At 41.9% G+C, this 19,946-nt stretch overlaps 1 protein-coding gene across 1 annotated transcript in view; it reads left to right on the top strand.

Moving 5' to 3' along the window:
- The window catches only part of LOC130129989 (solute carrier family 22 member 13-like), a 34,818-nt gene that overhangs the window by 6,664 nt on the left and 8,208 nt on the right, over nt 1–19,946 (top strand). Inside the window, exons 2-4 of the mRNA XM_056299711.1 lie at nt 12,593–12,696; nt 14,986–15,140; nt 17,395–17,566. Of these exons, the coding sequence (XP_056155686.1) occupies nt 12,593–12,696; nt 14,986–15,140; nt 17,395–17,566 (431 nt within the window). The remainder of the gene's footprint in view (nt 1–12,592; nt 12,697–14,985; nt 15,141–17,394; nt 17,567–19,946) is intronic.

Below are 19,946 nucleotides of genomic sequence, written 5' to 3'. Positions count from 1 at the left end.
GCGAAGCTGACATATAACAGAACTGCGAGGGATCTGCCAGAGCCAAACGTCGGCCAGCCTGTCAGGATGAAACCAATCCCGGGTGACAGGACAAGCTGATGGAGGAGAGAAGTATGCCTGCAGCAGGTGGGACCGCGGTCCTATCTCGTCAACGTGGAGGGAACCACGTACCGTTGCAACAGGGTTGATCTCCGACCAGCAGAGGTTGCCCCTCCACAGCCGTCAGCCCACACAGAACGGCCACCGGAGCAGCCTGTGGGTGCCTGTGCAGCTGAAGGGGGCCATGTGGGCAGGGGCAGCATGGAGGAAGTCGTCAGCAGCCCTGTAATGTCTCCAAGGTCATCAGCCCCGAGGTTGCCACCATCTCCCCCACAGGCTGTGACCACACCATGCCGTGAGTTACAGGGCCGGGCCTTCTCCCGGAGCGGGAGGCAGATTAAGCCTCCAGAAAGACTTGACCTCTAGGTCATACACTGTACTGAGACTGACACACACACACACACACTCACTCTCTCACACACACACACACACACACACACACACACACACACACACACTGGACTGTGGACATTAAAAAAATTTTTTTAAAAAACGAAACAAAAATTGTGATGTTCACTTCTAATTCAGTGGTCTTGTGGATGTTCTGATGCTACCATTTTGTCGTTATTGTTCTGCAAAGGTTTTGGTTGATATTGACTTGCTGTTCCTTCTTGATGCACTATTTCCATTGCACTATTTCAATATTGGGATATGAGCACTAATGTTCTAATGGCTAATACTATCCATTATATTATTTGGTATTGTATTCTACGAAAGGAAGGGAGATGTTGTAGGGTAATGTTATGCAGCCAACAGCTCCCCCTGGGGGCACTGATTGACGTATACTTGCCCTGTGTAACATGCCTCAGTTGCGTTATGGACACAGCCGGTGAATACATGTTACTAAGCGACACAGCCCGACTCTGTCTGTTATTTATATGCACCTACACATGCAACAGCTAACCCTCAGCAACTTACCCGTGGCGATTTGAAGAGAACGCTCGACACTATGAGGGACGAAATCCTTTCTGGGCTCCGAAGCACAGTCGCCACATTACAGCCCACAGTCTCCTCTCACGTAGTGAAAATCCAAGAGGTGGAACATGGTTTGAACAACGTGGATAGCAGAGTTGCTACACTGGAGCGCTCCTGAAGGCTTAAAACGAGAAGCTTAACGCTCGTCTGGATGATCAGGAAAACAGATCACGGAGGCAGAATATTAAGAGTTGTTGGTCTCCCAGAAAAAAAATTGAAGGCAGCCATCCCTCCTCCTCTATGGAATACTTCCTGGTTGAGGTATTCCGCACGGACAGCTTCCCTCATAAACCAGAACTTGACCGTGCTCATCGCACCACCGCAGCCAAACGGGCCCCCATCAGCCATGACTGTAAGCCTGCATCACTATCGAGCAAAGGAACAGATTCTGCGCCTATCCTGGGAGAGATCGGGGCAGTTGACATATCGTGGGACAAAGATTAGCTTCAACCCGGACATGAGCACTGACGTAGTGCGGAAGAGAGCTGCGTTCAGTCCGGTAAAGAAAATGCTTCGCGAAGCTCTGGTCTGAAATACTCCCTCGCATATCCTGCAACGTTCACATTTGAAGGGTCCAAACGAGTTCAAGTCACCGTTGGATGCGTCTACCTTTGTTAAGGCTAATATCGACAGGACTGTGGAAGCGCCGAGTGGAACAGGGTGTGAAGATATGCCCCCGCTGGAGTAATAGCCCGTCCTTTGAAGTGCAGACGGTTCGTCACAATATGCGCACGGGTAACAAAATAATTTCCTCGTTGATCATTTGTAAATTGTGCCTATCCCGTATGTCAGACTGTTGCCAATAATAGATCTGTAAGATTTGTTTCAGTTTTTGACAGCATTTTTTCAGTTCACAATTGTAATTTGTGTTTATTATCCATGCCAGACTGTTGCTAATGACACGACCCAGTCTTAGATATATGTTAATTCTCACTCATTCCTATGTTTGGAGGCTGCCACTAACAGTGAAGGCTGGGTGTTCTGTTCTTTTTTTCTCTTTCTACGATATACATTTATACCTCCATTTCTGGTATTTAGTGAGACGTGCCAAGATTCAATAGCGTTAGGTTTAAGGCATCTTAAGCGGTTGTGTACTATGTGGAGCTTTATAGCGCTTAGTTTGGGTTAAGTGCTAGGGGGGAGGGGGGAGTATCCTCTTGCCCGATTTTGCTTTTCTTTTTGTAGTTTTTTGCTTTGTATTTTGTAAAGTTCACCATTACAGCTTCAACCATATTCACCTACATAAACCTCTCGTTGAGCAAAAGGCTTTTCTTTCCCTGGATTGAACGAGTCTATATTGTTCCACTGCCCTCATTAATAAATAAGGTTAGGAATACGCCCATTTCACGCCGCGGCCATCTTGGATAAAAAAAAAAACCAAGTGGTGGGAATTTAGCCACGCCCCCTTCTTACTCAATCGGAAATCAATGCAGCCGGGGCCAGCAGCAAATATGGTTTGGACTACCAACCTCGAGCACCTACCGTCATTTACCACAATATGAAAACTAAGCTGGATCTTTTCTTTTTCGAGTACTTTCTGCCTCTCCTGTGCCAGTGAGGAGAGACACACACACAGGGCTGTATTCAAAGAAGCTGTTTAATCACAATAAAATAAAAAATAAGATTTCATTTTTATACGGTACATTCAATATTTATACATTAGATTGTCCCATCTACAATATTTTCATTCTTTGTCCTTTAACAAAACTGTTGGTTCATTTTAAACTAAAATATGTTCGGTCAACTGTCATTCTGTTGTAGCAATAAACTGGAACTCGCTACCAACTCAAATCATCAATTGTTTACTAAACTAAGATAGTGATTGCTCATCTCAAGGTGTGGGCTAAAAAATGGGACTGTACTGAAATGAAGTTAAATATGTTTCAATCTATCGAAGGTTTGTGTGCACTATTTTCTTGTCAGCTGAATTTAACAAAGGTTTAAAACATAGGTCCCTGAAAATTTGTTAGGAGAGCACACACAGTCCACAGTTGGTTGACTGTTCCACTTAGTGAAAGGGGTATGACTCCATTAAAAATGTGGTACTCCTTTATGCGTCTTATTGACCGTTCGACATGTATTCTCAAGCCAGCAATACTCTGTGTGTCTTGTGAGCTCATCACAGCTAAACTGTCCACTTGGACCTAAAAATGCAGGGATGACAAGTTTTACATCTATTTCATCGAGCAGGTCTTTGATAAGGAAGCCCTTATCGGCCATGACCTCATCACCTGACTCTAAGAGGTCCAGAACACCTGACCTCTTAGTTATCTCCTTATCAGAAATACATCCTGTGTATAGATTACTTACCAGGCTAACTGACCCCGAGGGAGTGATCCCAATTAGGGATTTCAGTGTAGTTTTACTTTTATAATGGGAGTATGTCATGGTGTTCAAAACCTTCGAACTAGCTGTCTCGATGTGGAGCTCTGTGCAGTCTAGTATCACTCTTGTGTTTGGGTAGAATTCCCTGAATACTGGTGGCATTAGCTCATCTACTGCTGCTCTACTAGGCCATATTGGGAGGGTCCCTAACATAAAGAGCAAATAGTTGGCCCACGTCGTACAGTTCCTGCTGACTGTGGCCGGCGACACATTGAATCGTACAGATAAATCCAGAGCAAAAAAGCCCTGCCTCACACGGCACAAGAACAGGAAAAACTGATCAATCAGCGATAAATGCTCTGCATGGAAGCCGGACACAGAAATGTGTTCTAGGTTATGGCTGTTCCTTTGCATTTGAGTCCATCGCACCATGGGCTCTGCAGTAGGCTGTAAAGCTAGGTAGAGTGCTTTGAGGGTGTGGTAATCCTTAAACCCAGTGTAAAACCTGATCAGATTGGGCGCACACTGGAAGTGTTCTAGACCAAAACGCTCACTTTTCAGCTTTTTATTTTCGTCCTCCAGGAAAGTGATGCGTTTCTTTACTGCATCAAGCTGGTCTTCCACAGAAAGGGGCTTCACGTCGTAGTCATGATCAGGTAGAGTCGCCCAAACCTCACTGGACACATGAGGATATGTCATACATGTGGGAAGCAATATAAATCCACACATTTTCCTGTTATCAAGATGATGTGTCAGAACAGAGCTATCCACTATTGAAAGATTAGTGAATATATATATATACATATATATACAGATTTATCTCTTTCCCTTCTTTGATAGGAGTTGTAGGATGGTACACAGCAGTACGACATGTTGCTTCCAGCAGTGTTTTCAATGAAGTAAGAAGGGGGCGTGGATAAGTTCCCACCGCTTGGTTTTTAAAAAAAATCCAAGATGGCCACGGCGTGAAATGGGCGTATAGAAAGCTTAATCTGATCTCTTGGAATGTGAAGGGCCTAAACAACCAAGTGAAAAGAAATAGAGTACAGCTCACCTTTCTCAGTTAAACGTGAGTATATAATTTATTCAAGAAACACTTTTGTAACGCTGACATCAACAAAATCAGAAAAAGCTGGGTAGGGAAGCGTTTTCATTCGAAATTTAATTCAAGAGCCAGGGGAACTGCTATAATTATACACAAAGATATTTCATTTGAAACTGAAGAAGTAGCTGACCCGAATGGTAGATATGTGATAGCAACTGGCAAACTTTTAAACAAACCATAAATCCTAGCAAACATATATGCAGCTAACTGGGACGACGATGCTTTTATTTCTTTTTTCTCAGCTCTACCCAATGTGGACAACCATTTTTTAATTATTGGTGGAGACTTTAATTATGTCCTCAATCCCATGTTAGCTCGCTCTGCAACCAAACCTCTACCACTGTCCAAGACAGCCAAAGTAATTAATAATTGCATTGAACAATATGGGTTATTTGACCCCTGGAGGTTTAGTTTCCCAACCAGAAGCGCATTATCTTTTTTCGCGCCGGTTCACCACTCCTATTCCCGAATTGATTATTTTCTTCCTGACACTCGGCTTATACCCATCACTGACCACAAGTATAATGATATTGTCATTTGTGATCATGCCCCCCTTTCCTTTGAATTATCTTACCCTGAACAACCCACGCCATGCAGAGCATGGCGCCTGAACACTTTTCTACTCTCAGACTATAAATTTGTTAGGTACTTGAGCACCCAGATTAAGTTTTTTATTGAAACAAATGCTACACCAGATATCTCTCATGGAACTCTCAGGGAAACACCGAAAGCCTACCTGCGTGGTCAAATTATTAATTTCATCTCACATAATAAAAAATAAAATGGCCAGATCTCCCTTGAAAAAGAGGTTTGTAATCTCAACGGGATCCTCCTGGTTAAATAAAGGTTAAATAAAAAAATAGTTCCAAACTAAATGACCTCAGTCATAACATAGCCCAATTGGACTCAGTCATAACATAGCCCAATTGGATGCACAATGTGCCACTTCACCTACCCCAGAACTTTACCAAAAGAGGATCGATCCGTCTTCAGACAGAATTTGACTTAGCTTCAACAGCTAAGGCTGAACATCTTCTTTCAAGGGTTAAATGCACTACCTATGAGTTTGGGGACAAAACGGGCAGACTCTTGGCTCACCAGACACGTCAGGTGTATGTGGTGCGTGAAATTACACAAATACAGACCACTTCAGGTTCCAAGGTTACAGATCATAAACAAATTAATGATACATTTGTTATACTATATACATCCGAGTGTAATAACGGTCCTGATGAGGCAGATTCCTTTTGTCAAGGATTGAATTTACCTACACTTAGAGATGCAGAGAAGTCCAACCTTGATAGCAGTTTGATGGCGGAAGAGGTTCGGGAAGCCATCAAGTGTATGCAGTCGGGGAAAACTCCCGGACCAGACGGTTCCCAGTGGAATTTTTTAAGTTCTCAAATTAATTCTCCCCATTACTCCTGAAAATGTACTCAGATGGTCAGCTACCACAAACACTGAGGGAAGCCTTAATATGTCTCATCCCCCAAAAAAGATAAAGATCCTCTGTGCTGTGAATCCTATTGTCCAATCAGTCTCCTTTATGCAGATTTTAAAATGCTTGTGAAATTTAGCAAAGTGCCTTGAAGGGGTTCTCCCAGCCCTTATTTCACCCGATTAATCAGAATTTATTTAGGGTAGGCACTCCTTCGATAATGCTCATAGGCTTTTTGATATAATATACACCCAGTCGAAATCTGCTTCACCTGAAGTTGTACTTGCCTTAGAAGCGGAGAAGGCTTTTCATCGGTTGGAATGGGGGTTCCTTTTCGACCCTAACCCTTTGGATCCATCTTTATTTCTTGGATTTAATTATTATATAACGACCCCTTAGCATCGGTTCGAACTAACAAAGTACAATCAAGATATTTACCTCTGTATAGGGGAACAAGACAGGGTTGCCCCCTCTCCCCGTTGCATTTAGATTTAGTGATCGAGCCACTTGCAGCTTCCTTATGACAGTGTGGCTCCTTTGAAGGGATAATCCGAGGTGGTAGGGTACAAAAGATGTCATTATATGCTGATGACCTTCTCTTGTATATCATCAACCCTGCAATGTCTCTTCCCTCTATCCTATCTAAGCTGAAACAATTTGGGAATCTCTCCGGATTCAAGTTGAACCTGCAAAAAAGTTAAGTTTTCCATTTGAATCCTACGGCCCTTGGTATCCCTGCCTCTGTGTTCCCCTTCAGGAGAGTGACCTCAAATTCAAATATTTGGGGATTACGGTTCCTTGCTCCTTTCAGCTTTTACACAAACTAAACTTCTCCCCTTTAATTGACAAATGTAACCAAGATATGGAGCGCTGGCGCACATTACCATTATCAATGGCTGGGCGCATTAGCTTGCTTAAAATGAATATGAACAGTCCTATATTAATTTTGAAAAAAAAACTGTTTAGCTTTCTTGACAGGATGTTCTCTAACTTTGTCTGGGATGGCAGACAGCCCCAAATATGTAAGGACCTCCTACAACATCCCAAAGCACTGGGAGGGATGGCTATGCCCAATCTTCTTTACTACTACTGGGCTAGTAATATCCAGAAGGTTTTCATGCATGTTCAGAGCAGCTCACTTGAGCACACAGCAAAGATAGAATCCCACGATCTTCCTATTCATTCCTTAGTCACTTCCCTACTACCAATGGTAACTGGCACACCACACAAAAATCCGGTTACAGCTCATACAATCAGAATATTGACTAAAGTTAGGAAAATATTTGGTCTGCAAAAAGCCCTCTTAATGACATCTATTATGTCAAACCACCTCTTTACCCCTGCCAAGTTAGATATGGCTTTTTGAGCATGGCATGGGAATGGAATTCAAATTATAAAGGATTTATATTTTGATGGGCTATTTGCTTCTTTCAAACGGTAGAAAAATTTAACCTACCCCACTCCAACCTCTACCGCTACTTACAAAGTAGGCATTTTGTTCTTTCTGTGCTTTCCCTGAGATATCTCTGACAACATCAATTGATACACTTTTAGCCACAGAGGCTAGTCTCGAGGGCGCCATCACAAGGGTCTATAATAAACTAGCCACTATAAATCCTCAGCCAATGGCTAGCCTTAGAAACCTCTGGGAGCAGGATCTTGGTACTCCTCTACCTGATGATCTGTGGGAAGCAGTTTTGGATCAGGTACACTCTTCTTCTTCATGCAGCAGATTTGGGATTATTCAGTTTAAGGTTGTTCACCGTGTCCACCTTACCAAAGCTAAATTGGCCAAAATTTACCCCAACATCGACCCCACTTGTGACAGATGTAAACGTGCACCAGCTACCTTGTTGCATATGTTCTGGACATGCCCTGATCTACATACATTTTGGTCAGCATATTTAAATCCTTAAGCGAAATGTTCAATACAACTATTGATCCACATCCTTTAATTCCCATACTTGGTGTGAGACTGGAAGACTGTGACTGGCCATCTAAAACGTATAAATTGGTGGCCTTTACTACATTACTAGCTCGGCACCTAATACTCTTAAATTGAAAGAGCTCAAGACCCCCATCCCATGTCAGATGGACCAGGATATTATGTTTCATCTTAAGTTGGAAAAGGTAAACTTTACCTTAAGGGGTAACAGGGACAAGTTTAAGAAAGTCTGGATGCCTTTTCTGACTTACTTTGACACTTTAACCAGTATAACAGACTGGGATGCCTCTTGACTCGAGTCAAGAACAGCCCAACTAGTATAGACTGTAAATCGCGAAAGATTTCTTTGTGTATAGGTGAACCATGCTGATTATTTATTTTTCTTGAACTTTTTGTGTTTTTTTATTTTTGTTTTTGTTTTTGTTTTGTTTTTTTGTCTTCGATTTAGTTGTATGTAATTTAATTATTTATTTAATCTGTATTTCTCCTTGAGGATATGGGAATGCCGGGAGGGGGTGGGGGTGAGGGGTTTATTGTGTTAAATTATTTAATGTGTGACTTATATATACTAAAATTGTGAATGCCAATAAGCATATTTAAAAAAAACAACTACTAAAACAACCATGAGTGGTCAAAACGATCGGCGGTTTTTAAACTCTATATTCTGTCAAGATAAATACCCAACTGAGATATTAATGCATTGCATATGTTAGTATGTCTCTTAAAAAACAAGTGACACCAAAATTAATATTTTAACAACTTTCCTACTATTTTTCAAACAATTTAAAACACAAATAGACGTGGATGCAAGCACACCATCAATGTTGCGCCTAGCGTTTTCAATAATCATTTTCAATCATCGTTTTCAATAATCAAAAATCAAGTTTAGACTATTTCTCTGCACTGGAGAACGCTAATGTATTTCTATGACAGCGCGATGAATGTTGAGAAGGAAATGACGTGACCAACACACGTCATAAATAGTGAAATGACGCGCACGATGACGCACAAATTACGCGCGGTCATTTTGACCGCTCGTGGTCGTTTTAGGTAGATCTTATAACTTTTTTGTGCAATTGACCTAAAACTAATTTTAATGCAAAAATATAAAATTTTATAAGCATTCAGGGGGCGGCAGGTCTTTATCCTTTTTCTTTGTTTGACAAAGTTAATTTTTTTTCTCTCACAAAGTTACTAATCTCTGAAAATGCAGAACGGGCAGAATGACCGCCTTGGTCGTTCTAGTAGTTTTTAAAGTTCCGGTCGTTGTTTGGGGCCCGTTTCAATTATTATTTGCAGTTCTTCTTTTTTTTTTTTTACATTTCACATTTTATAGGCCTTGTTACGTTTGTTATATTAGCAATATATGTTTTCCGTTTTGTTTTTCAGGTAATGTTTTCACGTTTTCAATTTTGTTCTTCAGTTCGACCCTGTCTCTCTGAAGTTTAAATTATTTATTTTTAGTATTGTAGTTGTTAAAATGTTAATTTTGGGGTCAGCCGTTTCCTAACAAACATATTAACCTATGCAGGACTTTAATATCTCAGTTGGGTATTTATCTTGACAGAATATGTTGAGTTTAAAAACCAGCAGTCATTTTGACCACCTATGGTCGTTTTAGGTAAATCTTATCACAACTTTTTTTGTGCAATTTACCTAAAACCCATTTTAATGCAAATATGTGCAATTTTAAGATCATTCAGGTGGCGGGTCTGTATCGTTTCCCCCCACATAGTTATTAAACTTTGAAAATCCAAAACGGTCAAAATCACTGCCTTGATCGTTCTAGTGGTGCAGTATCCCATGTCTCTATTCAAATAATGGCATCATGGAGGGTTTACCAAAATAAGAACGTAATAAGAAAAAAAAAGCAAGTTCATATTTGATATGGTTTCGTCTCAATTTACTGACGATCATGTATATCGTTCTTTCCTTTATTGATGTTTTTTCTTTTAAAAAAAATCAAATAATGTAGTTGTAGCGCTATCTATCCTTTTTAACTGTCAAGGACAACGCTCCTGAGTTCTCTATACAACTCGGTATCCAATAAACTATTGAAGTATGGTAACTTCGCTTTTTATGTGTTTAAAGTATGTTCTAAAGGCTATAAATGTCTTACAGTGTCATCTGGTAACTCCAACTAAAAATGTTGACTACCCCTTTAAGGCGCTTAAATATGGCATGTGACCCCTTTAAGGCAATCTAACATGGTCTAGACACCTCAATGTGTCACCGAGTAACTTATATTAAAACGGTGGACTAGCCCTTTAAGGTTCTAAACATGTCACTTACCATAGCCTAGACACCACAGGAATAATCCACACTCACACAGGTACATAGAATTATATATACAAATGTATTATGAGTAATAATTATTAGAATGAATGAAAGTAATAAGCCTCCATGGCTAACAAGCATCTGCATTCATATACACACAAATTAATCAGCCTAACACATTAGCATACAGCTCAACAACCCTATAACTAAGCCAGCAATAAAATAAAAGAAAGTCAACCCCCAGTTGCAGGCCTGTTTCTTTATCAGGTACGTTGGGACCCTAAACAGCCCTCTTCGCTCCCCTTGGGAGCCCGCACATCCAGCTTGTACTCACAAAGAATGCTCCTCTTCGTCTCAGTGCAGCAGCGAATGTCAGTGGTCGCATGAACCCAACACTACACTGTAACTGATAACGTTACTTCGCTAAACTAGAAGACGGCCCGACTCACTGTGGGGAGAGCCCCTTACCGCATCCAGTCCATTCGCCCGTCTTGCTGTGCTAACAACGAACACCGACTGGCTAGCTCGCTCCGTAACGTCGCTGGGTCCACATATGGGACTGACGAGTAGTCAGTTTGTCTCCCCAGTCCACACAAACAGTTCCCGGGATGGGTCTCGGTCAGACACCCGCACACATCACTGTTCACTAAACTTCAATTACATTTCTCTCACCGTAAAATAGCATATAACAACTCGACATCAAACTGCTCCGTTGCTCACACAAGGGACGAGTCACCAACTTTCTCCCAGTCTAGTCTGCTCGCGCTGACGTTTTCCGCTGCCCTCTCAACCAATCACATTCAAGGTAAGGTATTCGCTCCACAGCCAACCAATCACAACAATGGTAAGTTTCAACACTAAAAGTAAATGCATTTCACATTGGTAAACAACTGTTTTGCAGAACAATATCAACAATATAATATATTCATATTCAACAGGTTAACAAAATAACAAACATAGGCCAAACTCTTATCTAATAGTGCAATATAATATATCTAAGGCCTATAATTTAACCCGGGGGTTACATAGTAAACAAGAGGTGTGGACTTTGCATGTTCTTGTTGTGTTTCTGTAATTTGCTATCCGTGCTCCAGTGCCCCCCCCCCCACACACACACAGTCCAAAGACTCCTGATATATTGAAGATATAGGTATTGAAGATTTGAAGGCTCTAAATTGCCTGTTACCATGCATGGGAGTGTAAGTGGGGGGTTGGAGTTGGGGGTTTAAGGAGTTATAGTTAGGATTGCGGGGGTTAGGGGTCAAGATTAGTGGGTTAGGGAGTTAGGGTTGGGGTTTAGGGTTAAGGAGTTAGGGGTTAGGTTTAGCCTAACCTACAGCCTCACACCAAGGGAAATTAGATTTTGTAGGGGAGTCAGAAAATTCTATAACCCCGGCAAGCGGTCCATAATGCCTGTCTGCTGTCTGTCCCAAAGTACACTGAGATAGACTCCATAAACCATGATCCTGACAGAGTACGCTGACAAAAAAAAAGAAAAGAAAAGATTGCTGGTTATCAGCTACATTTCAGTGTCACAGGACAGTGAAGTCTTAAATTAGTCAAGAACTGTTGTTGAAAGTTAAAATGATGATATCGCAGCACATGATGTCAATGAATAAATCAGGGTGAAAGATGAGATGGAAAAGGTGACAGAACTCTGGAAGAATGCCTCTGCTCTTCAAATCCCACCATTCTCATGTTATAATCTCATTTTTGATGATAAAGTTCAGACAAAATCTGAGCTCACATATATTTAAGATTAAGATGTAATTTATTAATCCCTGTGGGGACATTTATCCTCTGCATTTAACCCATCCCAACACACACTAGCCAGGAGCAGCGGAAAGCTGCGAGTGCCCGGGGACCAACTGCAATTTTTCTTTCCATTGCCTTGCTCAGGGACACAGACAGGAGTATTAACCCTAACATGCATGTCTTTTTGATGGTGGGATAAAACCGGAGCACCCGGAGGAAACCCATGTAGTCACAGACAGAACATGAAAACTCCACACAGAAAGGACCTGGGATGGCCTGGGGTTCAAACCCAGGACCTCCTTGCTGTGAGGAACAGACCCAGAGTCTCGTCTGATTTTCTTTTTCATAAGAAATAATAGATTTTTACTCCCTCTGGTATAGTTCAAACTTCTCTTTGTAGTTGGGATGTTGCTGTTTACATTCTGTAAAATACTATGCCATAGAGTTAGGGATCTTTCTACTTTATTCTCTGATAACAACTGCCGACTTCCACCATTTTGTTTTTGATTCCAGCTGATGCACTGCATTTTATTTCATATATCAAAGTAGAAACCAGAGAATCTGGTCTGACTAAAACTGTATTTTGTGTTTTATTTGGCTTAAAAATATAGTTTTCCTATTTAATGGACCAATTCTCTGATCCATCTCATCTATACCCCCCCCCCTCTCTCAGTTTGATCTAGTGTGTGACAACAGGAATCTTCTGGAGGCATCACAGTCCATCTTCATGGCAGGTCTTCTAGTTGGGGCCCTGGTGTTTGGGACGATGGCTGACAGGTATGGACCAAAACCCAACTCCCATACTCACCCTCAGTATGGACCCGTTTGTAATAATAATACTACTAATAATAATAAATAAATAATTGTATTTATATAGCACTTTTTTAAAACAACGTTCAAAGTGCTTCACAAAAAAAAGACAAGGCAAAAATAAGAGTAAGACCAAATAAGTAAGAATAAAAATAAAAACAGTATAAATAAAAAGAAATATCCATCATTTGTAAAAGCTTTCATAAAAAGAAATTTTGAAGACGAGATTTAAAAGAAGCTAGAGACTTGGTTTGTCTCAGTTCAACAGGAAGAGAGTTCCAGTGTGGGGGTTCTAACAGTAAAAGCCCAATCACCCTTTGTAACAAACCGAGACCTGGGAATAACCAGCAGGGCTCCATCTGTGGATCTTAATGGTCGAGGGGGTGTATACCAGGTCAATAAATGAGAAAGACCATTTAAAGCCTTAAAAGTGAGCAATGTAAATTTTAAATCAATTCAAAATATAACAGGGAGCCAATGTAGGGAGGCAAGCACAGGAATGATACGGTCATGCCTCCTTGTCCCAGTAATGAGCCGAGCAGCAGCATTTTGTACCAACTGCAGATGGTAGAGGGAGCCCTTGCTGATACCAGAATAAAGTGCATTACAGTAGTAAAGCTGAGAATAGATAAAAGCACGTACAACTTTTTGCAGATCGACAATTGATAAAAATGACCAAACCCAACTCCCATCTCAGCATGCACCCGTCTGTAATAATAATAATAATAATAATAATAATCTCACCTTTATGGCAACTGTGCATCATTAACTTTTATTATTATATTAGCCGAACCCAAGACCTTCGCATCTTTTATCTGAATAATGTTTAATAGAAACGGGGAACTGGTTGTCCTAGGAGCTGTAAGTCAAGTTGCAAGTCAAGTTGCATAACGTGATGAATAAATTAAGATGTAACTGTCATTAAAGGAGCCACATTGTTGTTCCAGAAATTTCCCCTAAGGTCCGTTACATCAAACATCAAAACGTCAAACCAAATGCACCTCACTTCTTTATGTTGATATGCTGAAGGAAAATAGAAGATGCGTAGTGAAGAATACGGTCACCAGATGTTGATCTGAGAACATCTGTCGCTCAGTGGCGTTTTCTTCCGGAGGCTGAGGGAAGCCAGGCTTCCCCTGTTTGTTCAGATTGTAGTATTCCTTTTAATGAAAATTATTATTATTACATTGTCGACAATGCTTCTGTGCTGTTGCTGACGTCTCTTCCCCATTTCTCCTGGAGTATTTTACATTGAGTGAAACGGCACCTCTAAATGTTAACATGTGCTGAATGTCAGTGTGTCTGGTGAAACACTGTTCGCTTCTCTCTTTGAAGAAGCGAAATGTTTCACCAAACACTGTTCGCTTCTCTCTTTGTGTAAAATGATCCCAGTGTAACACTGTGTCTGGTGAAACACTTCGCTTCTCTCTTTGAAAAAAAATGAAAAGATTAACCAATCAGATGAGGTTACCATCATGCCACTGCCAAAATGTGAAATACACCCCCCCCCTTCTCTCTCTCTGTGGCTTTACTGTTGACGGAAGTGCCCATGTAATAGCTGTGCGCAATTTTAGCTGTGGTTATGTATCTTAGATGTATGCTGCCTTGCTTGACTGGATTTAGCTGAATATGTTATTCAAGCCACTGAAGTAGTTGCATTGTTGTGGTTGTTTAAACACAGACAATAAGCAGCACAGACAGCACCCATAGGCCCAGGTTCAACAGTATCTGCCTGCAAACTGCAAGACAGTGGTGGAACATACAAGACATGCCCCAAACTACAACACACGCCCACTTCAGTACAAGAAACGCCTACATGCCAGTTCAAGAAATGCCTCCAGTTACAAGAAATGCAAACACCCCTACACCACCCCCAGCGCGCTGAGGTTAAGGTTGAGAAGTTAAGTTTAGGGAGGGCAAGTGATGGCAGTCTTGCATCTATCTGTATGATACAATTTTGTGTAAAATGATACCAGGCGCTCTAATAGCTCATCAGCTTACATTATGTTGGGTGTTAAAGCGGCGACGTACTCCTGTCAATTAATACCCCCCCCCCCCAAAAAAAAGGACATAGATTAGAGTTAGAGGTCTTGTCTCACTTGGCTTCCTCAATTTCCCAATGCCACGCCACTGCTGTCTCTTGCAGAAATCAGGAGAAGCATAATCTAGCCCTTAGCTTCATGTGTCGTATACAAGATATACGAGTACTGTATACTCCGGCCTTGACAATCACTTGTTTTCTGTACTTCCCTGCAGGTTCGGTCGTCGTTTCGTGGTCCTGCTTTCTCTGCTCCTGCAGCTAGTGACTGGCACGGCCTCTGCTTTCTCACCAAACATCTATGTTTATATAGTGCTGAGATTTGTGAGTGGCACATCCATCTCTGGTGTCGTCATCAACATATTTGTCGTAGGTGGGTAACACATCTTGCCTTTGTACCTAATGTGTTTCAGCAATCAATCTGATCTGATTCAACTGATGAAACATTTGAAAAGTTTTTATGCCTTAGTAAGAAAACTATGATATGAGAGGAACATTTTTACTTTAAACCATGACTCATTACCTTAAACCTACAGCAGCGCTTTAACACTTGTCCTAAACAGTTGTAGCTCATATCATGTACTTGTATATGAGTCACTGACAGTAAATATTAACAGGAGCAACTCAACTGATGAAAATGTAGTTGCACAACTAGAAAAAGTTATTTCTTAGGAAAGCAGGAATGGAGTACCATTATAAGACGGTTTAAGAAATCGGCAGTTTTCGGGGCATCCAGGTAGTGTAGCGGTCTATTCCGTTGTCTACCAACACGGGGATCCTGGTTCGAATCCCCGTGTTACCTCTGGCTTGGTCGGGCATCCCTAGAGACACAACTGGCCGAGTGGGAAGCCGGATGTGGGCATGTGTCCATGTCGCTGCACTAGTGCCTCCTCTGGTTGGTCAGGGTGCCTGTTCGGGGGGGGGGGGGAATAGCGTGATCCTCCCACGTGCTATGTTCCTCTGGTGAAACTCCTCACTGTCAGGTGAAAAGAAGCGGCTGGTGACTCCATATGTATGTAGGAGGCATGTGGTAGTTCTGCAGCCCTCCCCGGATCGGCAGAGGGGGTGGAGCAGCAGCCGGGATGGCTTGGAAGAGTGGGGTAATTGGCCAAGTACAACTGGGGAGGAAAAAAAGGGGGGAAATCTGCAGTTTTCTACACATTATAGTCATTTACTGCTGTGAGTTTGAGTGCATGATTAAGAAATCTCCAACATTACATGCCTGTTCTGTACCAGGTTGGATTTACAGTGATTGTGTCAAAATTGACATTTGTTTTCATGTAAATCTTCAGGATTGTAGCTTTAAGGATGTCATTATTATAATTTTAAAGCTACAAACCTGAAGATTTACAGGGCATGCAAACATACTATGTCCTACTTGGTACTTTCTAAAGCTGTGGTAATTGAGACACCAGCCTATCCATGAATATCCAAACATGGACAGTATTGTAATTGCTAATTTTAATGGTTAATTTTGGGTGGAACCTTTCCTAGATGTTTTTAATTTTTTTACCATAGTAGCCAAATGCAAGATAAATGGCAGAAAGTTGCAAGTTTGAAGAAGCGAAGTCATTGTGGTTAACAAACAAATATGGAAGACAAAGCCTGAAGATCTTTTCCAGTAAATGGTAGAACATAGAAGTGGTGCAGGATATGTATGAGGGAAGTGTGACAATGGTGAGGTGTGCGGTTGGAATGACAGATGGGTTCAAGGTGGAGGTGGGATTACATCAAGGATCGGCTCTGAGCCCTTTCTTGTTTGCAATGGTGATGGACAGGTTGACAGACAAGATCAGGCAGGAGTCTCCATGGACGATGATGTTCGCGGATGACATTGTGATCTGTAGCAAGAGTAGGGTGCAGGTTGAGGAGAGCCTGTAGAGGTGGCAGTATGCATTGGAGAGAAGAGGAATGAAAGTCAGTAGGAGCAAGACGGAATACCTATGTGTGAATGAGGAGGAGGACAGTGGAATGGTCAGGATGCAAGGAGTGGAGGTGACGAAGGCGTATGAGTTTAAATACTTGGGGTCAACTGTCCAAAGTAACGGGGAGTGCAGTAGAGAGGTGAAGAAGAGAGGGCAGGCAGGGTGGAGTGGGTGGAGAAGAGTGTCAGGAGTGATTTGCAACAGAAGGGTACCAGCAAGAGTTAAAGGGAAGGTTTGCAAGATGGTTATGAGACCAGCTATGTTATATGGTTTGGAGACAGTGGCACTGACAAAAAGACAGGAGGCGGAGCTGGAGGTGGCAGAGTTGAAGATGCTAAGATTTTCACTGGGAGTAACGAAGAAGGACAGGATTAGGAACGATTATATTAGAGGGACCGCTCAGGTTGGACAGTTTGGAGACAAAGCAAGAGAGGCAAGATTGAGATGGCTTGGACATGTGTGGAGGAGAGATGCTGGGTATACTGGGAGAAGGATACTGAATATGGAGCTGCCATGAAAGAGGAAAAGAGGAAGGCCAAAGAGGAGGTTTATGGATGTGGTGAGGGAAGACATGCAGGTGGCTGGTGTTATAGAGGAAAACGCAGAACAAAAATGACATCAGGGTAGATGTGAATGTGTTTGGGGTATAAACCTGGCAGCCACCAATCTTTTTGATGTAAGTTTTTTTTTTCTCGTTCAAAGGGACTGAGTGGACCGGTAACTCTAAACGGGCTCTGTTCACTGTCGTCCCGCACACTTTCTACTCAGTCGGACTGATGGTGTTATCAGGCATCGCCTATGGGATCCGCAACTGGAGGATCATGCACTTGGTGCTCTTCAGCCCTATCATCCTGTCCCTCTGTCTCTTCTACTGGTCAGTCTGCCCTCTATGCTTAGACAGTTTTTTTTTTTAGGGGATTTATGTTGCCTGGAAGATTGCCCCCTAAATCATTGTTTCCCAACCCAATGCTTGTTTAACTACAAGCATGCCGATCTATGCAGGGTTACAATGAAAATCTGCCAGACAAGCAGGTCCTTGAGGGCTTGGTTGGGCAATAATGCCTTAAATGTCTTTATGCATGCTCAGTAATCCAGGTAAGAAAATCAAAGAAATTTGAATCAGTTCTTCTGGACACAACGTTTTTTGACAGATAGGTTTTATCACTCGTCTAAGTGACCTCTTCAGTCTCAACTGATTGCAGGTATCCTCAACCTTATAAACAATACATTGCATAATGACTGAAACCAATGGTCGGTTTCATATGTGTTACAGCCCTAGTGCCGTGTGTCTGTAATTTTCCCTCTCCAGGTAATGCCCCGCCTCCAGTGGAACTGCTGATTGAGCCAAGGTGACCCTAATTCCTCATCAGCTGGGTATATAACTTGGAGAGAGACACCCAACAGGGCCAGTGGGCCATTGTTGGCAGCTAGAGTGAGAGAGACGGCCAGTGGGCCATTGTTGTCAACCAGAGGGCAAGCTCTTGTGTCTATACTTCTTGAGAAGGAGGGTGAAACCTATTAGTGTTCTTGTTTCTTTCGGCTTGGTTGGATCTGAGTTTGTTTTATTAAAGCCTGGTTAGTTAAGAGCCAGCATCTTTAGTTGCCTGTTTATTCTACAGTTTGACTAAAAGTTAGTTTTGTTAATAAATCTGTTTTTACACCTGGTTCCGCCTCCCACCTTTCTTATTCCCCCGGGACACTTTTATTTTCTTTACTTCCCCTCATCCCCTGGACCTTTAACGGGGAATGTAACAATATGCAAATATGGGCATGACCATTAACGAGTTACAATGGCCATGTGTACTACTCAGAGGATTTGGGAATGTTTGCAATCACAGCATTGTAAAATGGCAACAGATGTACTCTTAGCCCCCCCCCCCCCAATCGGTTCAGGGGTGGTCATTCCCTCTTTACATAGATGGCCTCTTTGGCTCCACGTTCAAACCAGCATTCTACAGTCTATCACCTTGACGATATTAACGATATGCACATCTTCATCCTTGTGGATGTGCACATTCTTAATAGGGAGGAACGCTGACTACCTGACAGTACACCAAGACTATTAACAAAAGGGCTGATGGAATTTTTGCGACTGAACAGAATGACCTCAGATTGTCATTACATTTAAGAAAACACCCAGAATTTAATGTCAGAGAGACAAGTTGTGAGATTTTCTGAGGTGGTAGGATCTGTGGGTTTTGGTGCCATTTATAACTGAGTGTTGTCAGCATAAAAATGGTAAAGCACATCATGATTTTCAATGACCTGGAAAAGGGGCAACATGTATATACTAGAAAAGAGAAGGAGGCCAAAAACTGAGCCTTGAGGGACACCACGACTCAATTGAGCCATCGAGGAAGTAGTTATCCAGAACAACAGAAAAAGTTCTGTTGGTGAGGTAAACTAAGAACCGAGCCCTTGATGCCAACCCAAGTCTCTAAGCGATGTAAGAGAATGTAGTGATTGACTGTGTCAAAGGCAGCACGTAAGTCTAAAAGAACTAAAATTGGGCAGTCACCTCTGTCTGCAGTCATCAGTAGCTCATTAGTGACCTTAACTAGAGCTGTCTTGATACTATGAAGTGCTCTAAAACCAGACTGGAAACTGTTAAAACACTATTACTGTTCATAAAAGAAATCAATTGAGCTGAAATTACTCTCTCCAGATCCTTAGATAGAAAAGACAATTTGGCGCCTGGTCTGTAGTTACTTAAGAACAGGGTATATAAATTAGGTTTCTTCAGCAACGGGGGAACAATGGCATACTTAAGAATGTCTGGAAAAGAATCAGAGGCCAGAGAATTATTAAGAATTTGCAGAATAACGGGGCTAAAAGTTGATAATACCCCTTTGAGGAGCTTAGTGGGCATCTAAGATGCAGGAGGTTGAGTTCATATTGGAGACTGTACGCTCTAACAAAAATTAACATGAAGAATGGAACAAATGCAAGAGCCTGGCTGGATTTTGGACCTGATATTCTCCACCTTATTTACAAAGTGAGTAAGAAATGTTTCAGACAACTCAATATCAGGTTCATAAAAAGAGGTGAAGGGACCATTAATCACAGAACCAGTTACCCTAAAGAGAACTTTAGGATTAATAATAATGATAATAAATCAATCTTATATAGCGATTTTCTAACACTCAAAGTCGCTTTACAATAAACAGCGGTGATACAAGACAACAGATAAACATAACACAGACATACAGGGGTGGATGGGAAGGGGGGGCTATGAGAGGGAGAAGTGGCAGCCA

The sequence above is a fragment of the Lampris incognitus genome, chromosome 19 (assembly GCF_029633865.1).
Source record: "Lampris incognitus isolate fLamInc1 chromosome 19, fLamInc1.hap2, whole genome shotgun sequence".
Classification (NCBI taxonomy): domain Eukaryota; kingdom Metazoa; phylum Chordata; class Actinopteri; order Lampriformes; family Lampridae; genus Lampris; species Lampris incognitus.
Note: the sequence above shows the minus strand (reverse complement) of the source record. Positions and strands in the feature narration are given on the sequence as shown.